The sequence below is a fragment of the Drosophila kikkawai genome, chromosome 3L (assembly GCF_030179895.1).
Source record: "Drosophila kikkawai strain 14028-0561.14 chromosome 3L, DkikHiC1v2, whole genome shotgun sequence".
NCBI classification, from domain to species: domain Eukaryota; kingdom Metazoa; phylum Arthropoda; class Insecta; order Diptera; family Drosophilidae; genus Drosophila; species Drosophila kikkawai.
In genome coordinates, this window is record NC_091730.1 from 17552478 (window position 1) to 17569098 (window position 16621).

Sequence of the window (16621 nt, forward strand, 5' to 3'; positions counted from 1 at the left end):
GGCGTTGTGGGTCAACAAAGTTTAAGTTGGCCAAGTAGACAAAAGGTGGAAACGATTTTTAGATTTTTAGGCAGGTTTACAAAATATTTATAAAATAAATTTATATATATTCTTAAATAGGGGATATTTAGGTTGTTATTAAAACAAAAAGGATTCTGCTTAACACACTTCTGGCCATAATTACAACACCCTCATTGAGAGCCTCAAAAGTGGTTTATAACCAAAATTACTTGCATAAATTAATGCCTAAAGGCTACAAATTCCCTATCACTAAATATAATTAACACCTTTAATATTAGCCCATAAACTTATGCTTATTATTTGCCTAAACATTTATGAAGCGATGGAGCACGTGTCGTTGACCAGGTGAACGAGCTGGGAGACTGCTCTAATCAACTGAGCAAAGTGAGGGCAAGGAAATGAAAGCAATATCGAGGAAATCCACTACAAATAACTGTGTAGATGCAATTGAGGTTTCAATAAAAAGAATAATCATCCGCCAAAGAGTGGTTCAATCAGTCAGTTGGCCAAGTTGCCGGGACCCGTTTAAAGCCACCAGCTCTTGGCCAGCTCACGTAGGCACTGCGGAGGCCGAGTTATGCAATTCAACCACAGTGGAGACTACCTCAAGAGGTAGTCAAGTGGATGGAAAATTCGACTTTTCCTTGATGTCTTTAGTTTGTTTTAAAGTTTGTTATATATTTGCAAGAGCAGCAGGAGAGAAGGTTGAGGAAATGTGTCTGAACAGAGGGAAATGTTTGGGTTTTTTTAGATGTGTTGAGGGTTTTTACACCCCAGGAGGTTGTATTTTAAGTAACTTTATTAAATTTCATAGGAAAAAAATCTTGGTTTAATAATAAACTTAGTTTTAGTAACAGAAACTTACTTATATACATTTTTCAGTATAATAAAATCACCACAAAAAATGTAAATATTTTCAAATAATTTTTAACAATTTTATTTTGTGGTTTTATTGAATTTAAAATATTAATTTTAGATTTTCATTATTTTATTTATTGAATTAAGTCATTATTTTTTAAAATAAAGCACCGATCAATTTTACAACATTTTTAAAAACAATTTTGTACAACTCTTAGACATTAATTAATTTTTTTTACAATTTTTACCACCTCTAATACAGCAATTAATCAAAAACTCATAGAGTATTCCACATTCAGTGACTGGAAATTGTCGCCAAAAATTAGCTTTCATTTTTGGAGCCGCCAAGGTATGCGGAAATTATTACCAGAAAGAAAAAACCCACCACCAAAAAGGCTGACAGAAGTCTAAGACAATGCGAATGCACCTGCATTTTTCCTTCTCCAAACATACCCTCCACAATTGCATAAGCCAACAACTTGTCAAACGTCAGGCCAAAAAACAAAAACAAAAAATAATAATAAAAGCAGAAATTGAGCCAAACTCGAAATTTGGGCCAGGCCAAAACAATGAAAGTTGCGCACAAAACACGCAACTAGCGTAACAGAAACAAAAAAGGCAGCAAACAGTTGGACGAATCTGACCCAATTTCAGTTTAATATTACAAATTTGTTGACTTTTTATTATTGTATTTTTTGTTTGCAATTTCTGACCAATTTTTATGGTTACCAAATTGAACGTGTTTTTACGGGCGACAAAGTGTAAGTGGAATTTCAATTGAAAATCAATTTTGAAAACCTGCTGCATTGATTTATTTCATTGACTGCCTCGTGTCACTGACTGATTTATGTATAGACGAAAAATAAAATCTAAAAATACTTTCTTGTTTTTGTTTTTATTTAAAAGTATTTCTCTATAATTCAGCTATCAATATGTTTGTCATAATCCATCAATTTCACTCGAACATCGTTTGTTTTTTGTGCTGGCAAATGCGACTGGAATATATGATTCGCCAGAGAAACAATTGTAAACAAAGCTAAAAGTATTCTAATTTTTATTTTGTACCCTGTCATTGAGCCAAGTTAAATTTGCATATAAAGTGTACACCAAAAAAGTTGGTGGGTTTGTTTTTTGTGCATTCAAGGCGGGAGGTATGCAGGCTTTTTTGCCTAAGCCCCAAAAGTATGCTGAAAATAGTTATTTGTTTAGTTTTAAACGGGTTCAAAAGGGGTTTTTGATTATTTTAGCTTTAATTTTCCAAAAATTTATCATATAAAATTAAAGATAAATATTTAAAGCTCCTTTTAGAGTATAATAATTTTAGTAAGAAACAGTTTAGGTTTAGTTATTATATTTTTATACCTTTATTGATAAATAAATAACCGAATTTGTTTTACTTTTTCTTTATTATTTCTTGTTTCTTATTAATTTATTTTTTTCTTTTAATAATCTCAATCTCAACAACTATTTCCCACTGGCCGTAACACTGCCAATTAAGCTGAATCAACTCAACTTCACCCCGCAAATCTCCAATGATTGTCGCATTTGACAGCAAAGGCGACCTTCCACAGTGCACAGTAATTCCTAAAAATATATAAATCCATTGCCAGCAGGTTGAACGCTTCCTAGCAATTATGGTACTTACAGCACACGTACACGTTCACTTGGGTGACTGAGGCAGTGTTTGCTTTTCATTAAAGCCATTTCACAAATGGCCCGAAGGTGATGCAGCAACAATTAAGACGGATTAAGGCAGATATCATTAGGGCGAGTGAATGCACAAAATAGTGTAATTTATTAACAATTACAGGAGCATCGAACTTACGACTAGACCTAAGGCTAAATCGGGTCGTGACTAGTCACACAAATGTAATTAAAATCTACCTAGGACTCGCAGCTAGTAGATACAAGTGCTTACAGTTCTACAGTCACTTCAGTCGTGTCGGGACTAAGGTCTAAGTCTAAACCTAAGGTCGTGTACAAGGTAGGTTGTAGTTGTAGGGTGGAGCCAAAGGTGGAAGAGACATATATGGTACAAAAGTCGAGGTGTCTAATTCTAAAAACCTAATACTTAAGGATCCACACTAGACCCTCACTTTGTAGCTGAGCTTCATCAGCTTCTTGGAGCTGATGGGGCAGTTGGGCCACAGATTGGCGCATCCCATGGGTCCGCTGAGATTGTCTCCCGTGTGACGCATTAACTCTCCCATGTGGGCAGCAAAGTACCACTTGCTTGGCGGCATGTTCATCATCCAGGGCATTGTTGGAGATCTGCAAATAAAAGGGGGGGAGGGAAACATTAGACGGAAGTTTCTCCACAACTGAACAAATGTTAAATATTATAATAAGTCATTATCATTTCACGCTTTGCTGGAGTTTGTTCAGGTTTTCGCTTTCAGTGAGCATATATCTCTAGACTCTGTTTCTTTAGAATGCTCCCCCCCCCCAGGCATTCACCTTGCTGTTGACTTAGTATAGATTCTAAAGCCAAGCTTTTACATTAGCTCACCTTCGTCTCAAGTGCGAGGTTACAGCTGAAGTTGAGGTAGGTTACGACTGCTGATCCGTACGAGGTGTTTACCTGTATCTCAAGTATTTGTCACATTGGACGAACTCCAAATGGAATACGTTTTGTTGCACTTTGGCTTTTCAGTTGGGTTTTGAGAATTTATTTAGCTATCAACTGATCTTAATAGAGGCTTTAACGAACCCTTTTGAAACCGGTTGGCAAGACTTTTCTAACTGTTGATTATGCAAATCATTTTTAGATCAGTTTGGAACTGGTTTAAGTTGTTGCAAGGAAAATAATCTGATATCTAGGTAATATTAAGTTAAAATAATATATTTTTAAAGTTTACTATACAATTTTTGTTAGGTAATTATAGGCTCTCAACCAACTAGTTTAAATGGGGTTTATGTACGTTTTTTAACCTATGATAAAATAAGTTCCAAATGCTTTGTTTACCAGAATAGTAAAAAAAATATATAAAAGTTGTTCAGAAGGCTTTGTTTACTTTTATAAAAATATCTTTAATTTTTTGTATATATTTCTAGATTTTCTGTAAGCTAATAAACATGTTAAACCTGCTACCTTTTAAAGTCTTTCTAACAAGCTGAAGTTTTATGTCAAATATCTTTTATAAATGGATTGTCTATCACAAAAAAAAAAACTTATATTATTAGTAAAACCAGATGTGCAAGTCACTGTCAACCGGTTTCAAAAACATATTTGTTAGAAACTTCCATAAATTCTTGTATTTGCAGTCTATGCTGACATTTATATTCAATTTATTATGTTAGCTCATTTATTTCGTAAGCCTTAACAACGGTTAATTTAGTTGAATTTTTAGGTAATTAAAATTATAATTAATAGGTTGAGTTTATATTTGTATTTTAAATATTTTAAAATATATATTTATTTAATTAAACATTTGAAAACCTAAGGAAAATTAAATGAATTTATGAAATTAAAAAAAGAATTTTAAGCCATAAAATTATTTGTAATATTAATGTTTGTTTACGACTTGAAAATTTCTAGTACATTCAAGTACATTTTTCCCCACAATTTTCTCTTTCTCTACCATTTTTCTTCCACCTTTCTCACTCACCTGATCAGTCTAAGTAGCTCCCTTTCCTTCTCGCTGAGCTGATACTCCGGCTTGGAGGCCAGCTCGCACAGCATCTTTGGCAGACACGACTCCTTGATGGTATCCGTCAGCTGGGATTTGGACTTCAGGCTGGCCCCTGTCACCACAGCCATGCTGGGCTTCAGAGCCTCGGCAGCGGCTGAGAGCTCATTGAAGTCGTGCTCTAAAAATTAAAAACAAAACAAAAAAGTTAGGAATTCAGGCATCCATCAGAATTTGACATTTATTTTTGGTGCTAATTTGCATAGCTAACTGCTTTCGAATTAAGATTTCGGGAACTGCGCAAATTGTTAAATAAAAAATATAAATAAATAAATTAAGGGGGAGAATCGGAGAGATCGGTGAACGGAGGTGGGAAGAATCCAAACTCAAGGTTGCCTAATCTAAAGCTAAAAAAAAATCTAAAGACAATGACTAATATATGTGTTTTGTCAACAAAGAAACAACCAATTTAGGGAACAATTGAGCAAATATTTATAGAAATTGGAAGTGCTAAAAAAAACATAAGAAACCGAATTTATGTTGACTTTTTTTCGAGTGCATGGTGAGTAAATCAAATATTTGTTCGGCCATTCGCTTCATCAGCTGTTGCAAATATTTTCAACATTTATTTTATGTTTTTTGCTGTATTTTCGTTTTGTTTTAACGATTTCCATGCCCCGTAGACAAGGCCAAGTCAATGCGTTGAACTTTACTTGGAATATTTTGTGTTCAGTCATCCAACGCTTAGGTTATTTATTAATTATCGGAATATTCATTATGCTTTAGCCAAGTTAGGCGGCTGCTTGATTCGGACTTTGAACTTTAAATACGGAACCGCTAAAGGAAACCCTATAGCAATGTGAAAACCTAACTTCCAGGGTAACTGTTAACTGATTTTAAGTTTAATATAAGCAAATTATGACGCGTAGGTGGTTTTTTTAGGGGTTCATTACATAACTAGTTTGCTTGTTAAGAAATGCAGTTAAGCATGACTCAGTTGGTTTAGGTTTTTTTTAGAAATTTTAGATAAATATTTTGCTTGGTATATTTATAAACTTGTTTATATTTAGAAGAAATTTGGTATTACTATTTGTTTTTTAAATAACAAGTAAGATCAGTTAATAAGATATTAAATTTATTTTAAGCAGATTTCTAGATTACGATCATTAAGATTAGATTATATTTTTAATCCAGAAATTTGTTAATAATAAAATAAAATATAACACAATTAAACCAGTTATTTTGTGATGTGTTTAAAAGATTTTTTAAATAATAAATTTTGAATGAAAATGAATAAAAATATAAGAAATGTTATATTTGAAAATATTGCCAGTTATTTATGAACAATAAAATATATAAAATTTTAATTTTAAATAAATAATAAATACAAAAAAAAAAGTAATAAATGTTATATTTAAAATTATTTCTAGTTATTCATAAATAAAATTGTAAACTTGTATAGTTTCATTATGCCAACTCCATTAAATTAATTTTATAATTAAGCCAGGAAATACTCTAAAAATTCCCTTGAATTACTTAAAATACTTAAACTATTGAACTTGAATTTTCTGCAGACTCTTAAAAATGCAATTTCTTGCACCTACATACAATACATATATCCAAGTCAATTAAGTTGACTTCAGGTGAATCGATTTGCTTGAATGGAAATAAATACAAATTGAATTGCAAACTCTGCGCTGCCTTCATCACCTTAAGGTTGTGTTTTTTATGTAGGTATATCTTTTTGTTTAGCTTCTTGTGATTTTTATATACATATATCTCTTTGTTTAGCTTCTGTTTTGGCCTAGAGAAGAAGACTGGTGGAAAGACGAAACCGAAATTGTCAATTCAGATAAATTTCCAGCCGGCAAAAGATGGGGAAGGGCACGTGCTTTAATGATAACGAGTGGCGTTTACAAGAGCGTTCGCTCTCAACGTGAATATTCAAATATTTATTTCGTTCACTCTCGATTTCCGTTGCTACTCGTTTCTGGCCTAGACAACTTCTTCGGATGGAACCGATTACGTCTGGAAGCGGAACCGGTTGTGGTCGTTCGGATTGAATATTTCCCAAACCCAATCAGGGCTTAGTTCGATAAATTAAATGTCACAAATCAAGTCGAGTTTCCATCACTTCCTGTTCGCGTAATCAGGTTAGAATAATGAACTTTGCTGACTCTATAAGAGTGACTAGCAAAATCTTTAGAGTCTAGTCTAGACGCCGCTTACGAAACTGGAATTTTGAGAGCCAAAATAAAAAAAAGGCTGTATTTGTATTTGGAAAAACCTCTAATGAACCGGCAGCTCTCTGGGAAAGTTGAAGACTCAAAGACCTCTCGATGCCTGGCAACATGCAAAGCAAAAACTTGTTGTGTTTGTGAGTAGTTTTTTTATTACGTCAAGTTTATTTGCTTGGCATTTTTCCACTTTCACCTCGAGAAATACAAAAGAAATACTAACTTTGAGGGTCTTGCGAATGGTTTTAGTTGTCAGAGGCGAGAGGTATTGAAGTTATTTAAAAAACAAGTGATTAATTAAAAGATTTAAAATATATTTCTATAGGTTTTTGTAAATTTTATAAGGTTTAATTTTCAATATTCCATTTTTAGGAACATATTAACTTTTAATCAATGAAATAAAGAGAAATTGTTCTTGAAACAAATTAAATATAGAATTTTATAACAAATTTTAAGAAATTAAAAACCATAATGTCAAGAATTTAAAGCCCTAAACAGTAATAGAAAACATTTTATTACCTAATTTAATATTGTATTTTTAATTAAGCATTTTCATATTGTAATAATTAGAAGTCTTTAGAATTTTAAAAAAATATATTTAGTAGAATATATAAGCCAATAGTTTAAGAATTTAAGACCCAAAAACGCTAACGAAACCAATTGTGTAACTTTAAATAATATTGTAATAAAATTACATTCGACTTTCCTCTAAATTTTATTTATTTTACTTCCTTTTGTTATTTTTTATTCCCTCAACACCAATTTCTTGAAGTGTATTTCCTACAACTGTTGTGCAATGCTCCAATAGGTTATGTCATACGATATAGGGTTCGATATATGGTGTATGCAAATCAGCGAGAAAGTGACGCCGAAGAAGTGAATTCGAATGGCATTTGGAAGCTCTTAAACAAACGGTTTGGACATGAACTTCGACTGTGTTGAATAATAATTTAAATAATTCAACGAGTGTTGTGAATATTTTCATGTTTTTGCGTAGTTTTGATGAATTGCAAAAAAGGAAGCATAAATTACTCTAGTGATATATATTTAAAAAGCTTTAAAAAATAATTTACTTTTAATTTTACTTAGATTTAGTATTGGTTTCTTAAATTTTTTACTCAATAAACTTTCCATAGATAATATCTTTCTCTTAAAAACGTTACTATTTATGTACTCGAATAATGAAGTCACTTTCCTCTATGAAAACTTAACTAAAAAACAACAACGAAGTCAGATCATAAAACCTTAATGACTCTGCCTGTAGTTAATGGAAACTTTTGCCAACTGAAGTATCCGTTTAATATGCCAGACAACGTTCAGCTTCAGATAATGTTTAGGTACTTAAATTGTTTAACATTTCCTCGTACTAGTACTTTAAAAAACTCTTTAGAAAAAGTTGTGGAATACTACTACCTAGTAGTAACTCTCCTAATGAGGAATTATGTGACTGATACTTTGTTTGGTGCAAAAATAAAGAATAAAGACAAATTGGTTTTACTTGGAAAGGCTCTAAAAAATATAAGCACTTCACATAAAAGAAACCTATTTGTCCCAGTATTATAATGGACTTCTGGAAACCATAATCACCTACATAAGCTATTTTTTTTTAAGTCCAAGCTACACACGTGCCTAATAAACAATCGTACTTTTTTGACTCCCCCGGCTCAGTTCCGGTTTTCACCTACCAACAAAAAATAACGTAATTAAACATTTAAGCCCCAAAAATAAAGCTTACACGTGCCTCGGGCTTGTATTCAATATTTGTTTGTACGTAAGCCTCCGTTTATAAATCGAAATTAACCTTGATATAACCAAATAAATACTTGAATAAATGTATACAACACAACCAATTTAAACAAACAATTTTAATGCAAAATATTTTGAGGCTGGCTAACGAGTGCTTGAACCCGATTATTAAATTTGTTAACTGCCACACGAACGTTTAATAATTACACACAAAAATTTATGTTAAAATTTGTTCAAAGTAATTGAAGTTATTTGGGGGAAGTATGAACAAAATTCCTTTTAAATATAAAGCAGTTTAAATAATTTATTTGCAGTTAAGAAACTATAAAAATTAAAATAAATTGTAGTTATTTGTGGGAAAAATGTATAAAGTTTTCTTTAAAAAAATATGATATGATTGAAACAATTTTAAATAATTTTCTGTAGTTAATACCACACTAAAATTAAAATACTTTAAAGTTATTTGAGGGAATTATATCTACAAATTTACTTTAAAATAGTTAAAAAACTATTAAAACAGTTTAAAATAATTTTCTGCATTTAAGATCACTTAAAAATTTTGTTTTCTATTTATTGATTTTAGTTAAAATAATAATATTGAAAACCGTTTTGTCTGCTATCTAAAAACCACACTTTAAAATTCCAAAATAACAACGTAAGGCATTTCATAATTTGGCTAACAAAATAAAATTCCCAAAAAATCGTCAGCAAAGTTAACCAACTTAAAATTTTTGTTTTTCTTGCAAAACTCACCTTCGGCTATATCGATTTCGGCATTCTTCGCCTGGAACTTGCTGGCCGCTGCAGCCGCCGGACCCGTTGGGGCACCGGCTGCCACCGCACCGCCCCCGGAGCGGCGGACGGCATGATGATCGGGGTGGTTGGACTTGATGCCACCGCCATAGCCAAAGAGATCGCCCACCAGCAGCAGGGAGACGATGGCAAAGATCGTGAGGCGGCAGCGCCAGGCGGTGTCCATGATGGCCATGAATATATATACTCCAAAAAAAAATTGCCAATTCACACACGCGCGATTGTTGCACAATTTTATTTTATATTTCTTCTTTGAATTTTTTCTCTTTTTTTAATTTTTATTCGGATTTTATGTGTGAGTATTAACTTCTTTTAGCACCTTGGTTTTGACACTGTTTTCAATGGCAACACGATGAGCAGGAAAAATGAAAGTTTTGGGGAGGGGAAAAACGAAAGTTGTCGTATTTTTTTTTTTTTAATATATTAACTCAACTCTTTGAAAACGTTTTCAAATTACTCTGCTGGCGAGCATGCAAAGAGCGGCAATTAAATTTGGCATTCAAGCGCACATAACTCGTTAGTAACTGTAAATCCAAAACAAAAAACAGGTACAGGTACAAATACAGGTAACGCACGCGATGAGGTGAGCTAAAAGCGACAACGACGACGACGACGACGACGGCGGTACGTGCGATTCGTCCGAAATCAGCAATGCCAGTGAGCTGGAGCGGGTCCAAGACACAGCACTAAAGCTAGGCCCAAAGCGATCAGCTGATCGGAGAGAGATATATACCTAGAGAGAGAGAGAGAGCTGATTTCACTCTCTCGATCGGGTTTGCTCTCTCTCAGGGAGGGTATATACTTTTAGCTGTCACTGTGCCGTGTTTCGGCCGGTGCTAATTGTCTGCGGCCAACCACAGCTGTCCATCAGACGCATTAAAAAAAAAGTATATATAGTTTGATTAAAGCAAAGTCACTTACTTACATACCACCGATCGGGTGTAGGCATACCAGGTATACATACTATATGTACGCTATATGTACCAACTTAAGCTGGACGACTTACTCAACAAGTTCGATTACCCGAACAGGCTAATGACCCAAGCTAGGGAATTGGGTTCCCACTTGAGTAGTTTTGTGGCAACAAGTTCGTGGTTACTTAATATGTAACAATATCAGGGAATATAGGAAAAGGAAAGTGGGGTTTATTCAAGGGGTTACCAAGGGGTATAGGCCTATATATAAGTTTCGTATATACTCGAGATCCTAAAAAGCAAAAATAAACTAGATATTTATAATGATAAACAGCTTAATACAGTTTACAGAATGAGCTAGCTAATAAAATGTAACCTTATTAAATATTTAATAGCTTATAAATACTATCTATACCTAGAATTATAAATAACAAATAAAAATATAACAATTAAGAAATTGTTACATAGCAATATATTCAAAAATGTCTATTTAAGGGTAATATTATAGACTCTCATGGGTTCTAAATACACTCTGAAATATTTTACTATTTTTCTGGAAAATCATTTAAAAATGTAATTTTATAATTTATAATATCCGAACATTGATCCTAGAGATCTTAATTTAAAATCAATCTCTCTGGAATTATTTCTGTAGTAATAAAGATAAATTTATAAACTAAATATACATATAGGGAAGCAGGTTTTAATCGAAGAAATCATTTTAGATATTATTTTTAATAAGTAGAAGTATTTAATTATATTTTTTTTATAGTAAAAGATCGTTAAAAATATATGTTTAAAAGGTTTTAGGGATTTTTAAAGATTTCTAAAATTGAAATTCTAAATAAACCTCTTTAAAAAAACCAACATGGGCTGAGACCTATGATAATTCTCTTACAAAGTAGAAATAGCATCTGCTTCATATCACATTCAGTATACAATTGTTAAAGGATACTCTCAAATATTTATTTAGGTTTTGCTGAATCTGAATATTGCTCAGGACACTCAAAGGTTCCAAGTACACTCTCAAATATTTTATTATTTTACTACGAACCCTAAAAAACCATTTCCTGCAAGCATTTGAACCCTGACCTTACAATGAACCCAAATCATCGCTTGCGTTTCAGATAATTCAGTCGCGTGCCTCGTCACGTAGGCCACTTGGAGGCACTGTAAATATTTAAGTGATTTCCTTAATTTTTCCTAAATTTATGAGACCTCTGGACAGCTGCAAATTGACCGCTTATCGGGGCAGGTAGAAAGGTCATCGGGTGTCCGCCTGCAAATTTATGATTCTCCCGAGACAGCCATAAAAAACCCGTCTGACCCTGCCAGCTGACAGGCAGCCAAATGTTGCAATGTCCAAAAAAAAAAAGGAGCCAGCGATTCGACAGACTTTTTGGCCAAGAAACTTAACTTACTTAACCGGACGGTCGAATGCGTTAAATGCGCAATCGGAACGTGACTTAGCCGTGGCCAACAATCACCCAAAAACTGCTAAAAAGAAAACCAAAATCGAATCGAGATAAAAACAACACCAAAACGTACTCAAATTAAAGGTAACAACAAGACCAGCGACAACTGTTTCTCGAACTTTACTTGGCCAAATTGCAGTCAAGTGAAGTGCAACCGTCCAGAAGTCGAGGCAACTGCCACTGCTAACAGCTATCTTGAGGCTGACCAAGACAATTCTAACGTTGAAGTGGCAAGGAGAAGGCAGTCACTGATAGAAATTATTGATTATTAAAGGAAATTCTTAATTAAAATTATTATTTACAATATTAATTCGTAAATTAAATTAATATTGGTTTAGATTTATAATTAAAATCATTTAGAATTGTGTTTATAATATTTAATATAGAGGCTAAGAGCCACTAAGCTTTTTATAATTTTTTTTTTTTTTGAATAAATACAACAAATTAGTAAATAAAGTAGAAAACTACAATTTATGTTTATTCCTTATATATTTTAAATATTTATAAACTTTATTTATATGAGAAAATATATTAATATTAATCAAAAATTACATATTAATTAAAAATATAAACTTCAACTTTATTTTTATTTTACGTTTTAATTAAAGATCTTATTGATAGATTTTTTTTCCTTGTGTTAATCAAAATTTAAACTCTTTTTTAAAAATATTAAAAACCTAAATTATTTAAGTATTCTCATTTATTTCAAGTGCATTGCCAAGAAATAAAAACTACATTCAGAACAACTGCAAAAAAAAAAAAAAAAAAAAAACTCTCAGTCTCCCAGAATTCATTTGTTTTGCTTGCCTTCAAATTGCAGTGGCCGTAGTTGTTGTCGAGCTGTCCTTCACTTGCAACTACGCCCTGTCCAAAAAAAAACAACACCAAGAAATAATTAAGAAACAAAAGGCGAAAATTAAAATACCCTAAAAAATGAAAAATGAAATTTAAAAATTTTAATAAAGAGTTTAGTGAATTTAAACAAATATTTAGCCGAAATATTTTATAATAATATTAGTAGTTCCACAAGGTTTTGAGAGCCTTGCAATATATATTTAATAAGAAGTAAGAATTTAATTTTCAACTTAAATAATATTTTAAGATTTCAAATAATATATAATAAATAATGAAGTAGTTTTTTATATATTTATTAATATTTAACTAATTCACCTCACTACCAAAAAGAGTATTTTAAAAGATATATCCCAAAAAGTACTCGCTTAAACAAAACATTTTGCGCCTCGAAGGTTAAGCAGCGAAAAGCCCAACAAAAACACTATGAGAAAAATATAAAAAAAAAGAGAGAAAAAAAGGCAGCCAGGGCAGCCAAGCATGAGGCTTAAAAAAGTAATTTAAAATTATTATTTTTACTTTATTAAAGCTGCCGAATGCTTAGACTGAGACTGATTAAGGTTAAGATTAAGATTAAGGTTTTGCTATAACCAAAGGCGTCATGTTGCCACATCATTTTTGATCCCGATAAATTTTCTTGAAATACAAATTTGTATTAAGAGGAGAGCTCTTTCAGAGATGTGCTGAAAACTTGATTACTTATTTTTGGAAGCGAAACTGGTTTCATTTAAAATTGTAAACGAAACTGGAAAATGCAGAAAATTTTGTGAGTTGTTCGAGCTAATGTTCTTTAATTATGTTTCAAAGTTGATGACCTTCAAGTGTAGTTGCAAAAAAAAATATTAAGCAATTAAGATAGAGTTTATAGAAAGAAAAGTTGCGAATTGGAGACAAGTCTGTAAAGAAATTTAAAGTTTTTATAAACTGGCTGATAAATAAGCTCTTAACAAAGAAATCATAAGAATAGATCTTTGATCTAGTTTATTGTGTGAAGTATAAGTTATTTATATCCGACTTGACATCTATTTGAGACATACAATGATCAATGACTTGCCATATTTTAAAGGTTCTTTCTGTTGAAAATCAATTTTCAGTTACAATAAACTTAAATTACAGACAATTATCAACCATTTAGGGAGGGATTTAGTAAATAAACAATAACTATAAATAAAAAATACTATCTTTATCTAACAATACATTTTTAAAGTCAAACTTAAACCCTTCATTTCTTAAATGAACTTTAGGTAGCATCATGAGTTTAATTGATTTTCCTCTCACTAATTAAAGACATTTAATTCCCCAGGCTTAATGAATCCTTAGATTGGGTTGTCAATTAAATTAAGTTGAAGCAATAAATACGCGAGAAATTCTAACCACCCCCCTCTATAAATGAATCGGAAACGGAAGCAGCCATCAAGGCTTGGGTGGTGTTTAAATTTTTTGTCCACCCAACACAACACCTAAGGAAAATAAGGCCAGACCGCAGGAGCAGGAGCAGGACAACCGCCCGCGGCTTCAATTTACAGGCTAGCTTAATTTATGCTAAACGCATCGCGTCTTTGCATTTAATTGTGAAATTAAATTTGATGCGATTAATGTTGACACAACATGCGATTAGAGTGAGCGGGTAAAATGCACTAACAATAATTTGTAACAATTTATTTACATATTTAAAACTCAAGTCACAATGGAAAAAAACAAATCACAAGCATGGCCATTAAAATATAATAAGTTAATGTAAAAATATAATTATAAACCATTAATACTGTTTATACATAAGCCTTAAATTATCTCTTTTCCTTTCCAAACGTATTTTTTTAAATGGAAAATCATTAAATGTGAATGAAAGTCTTCAGATACGAAAGAGCTTAAAATTTTAGATTGTACTGGGCTTTTATTTATATTATTATATTATTATATTTAGTATAATATTATTTATTATAATATTATATTTATTATAATTTATTTATTTACTATATTTATTTAAAATAAATTTCATATTTGTATATTTTATAAAATTCGTTTTCTTTGGTGTACTTTTCAACCTTTGACATCTCCCATTTTAGCCATTAGATGTGTGGCGAGATACTCTACTCAAGATATCTATTAGCCAATCGCCTTGCATTTGGCAAATTATCATTGTTTATAAGAGATGACAATATGCGATGGCAGCGACAGGGACAAGGGCTTATACATAAACAATAATTAAATGTAGCCAAATTAAATTTTACACAAAAGCCGAACACAAAGTGACAGCTGGGCAGGTCGGACCCCTTTCCTTGACCTCGCTTAGGACTTGGAAATGTCTGCATAATTATGTGGTATATCTAGGGGTGGGGAAGTGGGTTGGGTGTGGGGAAGTGGGTTAAGTGTGGGTTCAGAGTGCTTGTGTGTTACAGTATGTGTGTGTCTCGTGGCTGATAATATGCAGTTTAATTACAGAACACCAATGCCCACAAACAACAATAATGAGGGGACAATCGTATCATCAGGAATTCGAAGGATATATACTCTAAGGAAGAGGGATAATAACAAAGGAAATATACAAGTTTAAGATAGAATTTTAACTAAGAAAATATAGAAAGAAATATAGAAGAAAATGTTTCTTCCTTGTCATAAAATTTAGATAAAATATTTAGAATTTTATTTAGGGTTCCTTGTTTTAATATTTAAATTATTTTATTACTATTTTGAATATTCAAAATTCAATAAAAGGTAGGTCATTAAAAATATATTTAATTTAATTTAATATATATTTATAATAATATATTTCTATAATATTGCCACCATTTTTCTTGAAGTATATATAAAATATACCTTCAAAGGACTCTTAACACTTTCCTGCATAATTTCAAATTAGTTTAAACTGCCTTATTTCCCATTTTCACCTCTGGAAACCAACCTTTCCCCGAATCTAAGCCAAGACTTCTCCTTCCTTGACCGCGCATCACTTTTAATTTTGTATTTGAGACAATGTTCTTGGTCCTGTCAGCTGCAAACCTATACTATATAAACCGCATAATACTGGCCAGGCCTGTGTGTGGAGAGAGAGTGAGTGTACATTGCTGTTTATTGGCATCCATTAGATAAAGGAATTTACGCGAAAGCAATTGTTCGGCTTCGCTTACGACTTCAAAAGGGCTATTGTGTTGGTACTTTGTCCAGTTAGTTGTGATTAGTGGCATTGAATGGCAGTTGCGATTAGGCCAAGGCATTGAATTTGAATTGTATAGGAGTTGCAGAAGAGTTAAATGTTTAACAAAAATAATATAAACTCTTTTCCCTTTAACTTTAGACCATAATATATCCTTTTAATACAAAGTCAACGTCAATATCCTCTAATTAGTATAAATCATACATATCTGCACTTAATTAACGTATTTGCCAGAACTTCAATTGAAGTGCCATTAAATGTGAAATCTGAACTAACTAAAACAATTTTAATTAAACTCATATTTATGTCACTTGTCCAGTTTGCTTTAATACAATTTTACAGTGACGGAAATGCATATGCATTGCAAGTAAAAAAAATAAAGGCAAATATTATTTTCAGCCCCAGTCCCCCATCCGTTGCAATTACAATTATGCTTGCTCTCTTATTGTTTTTTTTTTATTATTGTTTTTTGTTTCGACTGTTAACTTTTATTTCGTGTTAATTAGTGTAAACACGAGGCAGGGGGGATTTTTTTATGCTGGTTTGTTTGCACTATTTGAAATGAAAACTGAATTGAATGACAGTTGGTCGAGAGGAAAGCCAACAACAGACACAGACTCACGAGAAGTGTATTAATTTACCATCGAAAAAGAGTTCCCATAATGAATGTTTGTTCTATGCGTAATAAATGACAATAAAGCAGAAATTATATTATTTATAAATCTGATGAACGGTTTGTTTATTTTTGTGAGAAGCCCATTGAAGATAGATATTTGCGTAGTTTATTTGTTTTTAATTCTTTGAATATTTATATATATTTCTTTTTTTTTGTTTAAACACTCTTTAATTATAAATATTTGTTTTAAAAAATGTTATTTAAATATTTTATATTTTATTCTTTAATTTAAAATTAATGCTTTTA

The 16621-nt window shown here is 31.8% G+C and overlaps 1 protein-coding gene across 1 annotated transcript; it reads right to left on the reverse strand.

Moving 5' to 3' along the window:
• Window positions 1–2641: 2641 nt before the first annotated feature.
• Window positions 2642–9625, reverse strand: geko. The gene is made up of 3 exons (XM_017175471.3): window positions 9245–9625; window positions 4488–4689; window positions 2642–3150 (listed from the first exon to the last, which is right to left on the reverse strand). The coding sequence occupies exons 1-3, from the start codon at window positions 9477–9479 to the stop codon at window positions 2964–2966; spliced, it is 624 nt and encodes a 207-aa protein (XP_017030960.1). The 5' UTR covers window positions 9480–9625; the 3' UTR covers window positions 2642–2963.
• Window positions 9626–16621: the final 6996 nt, after the last annotated feature.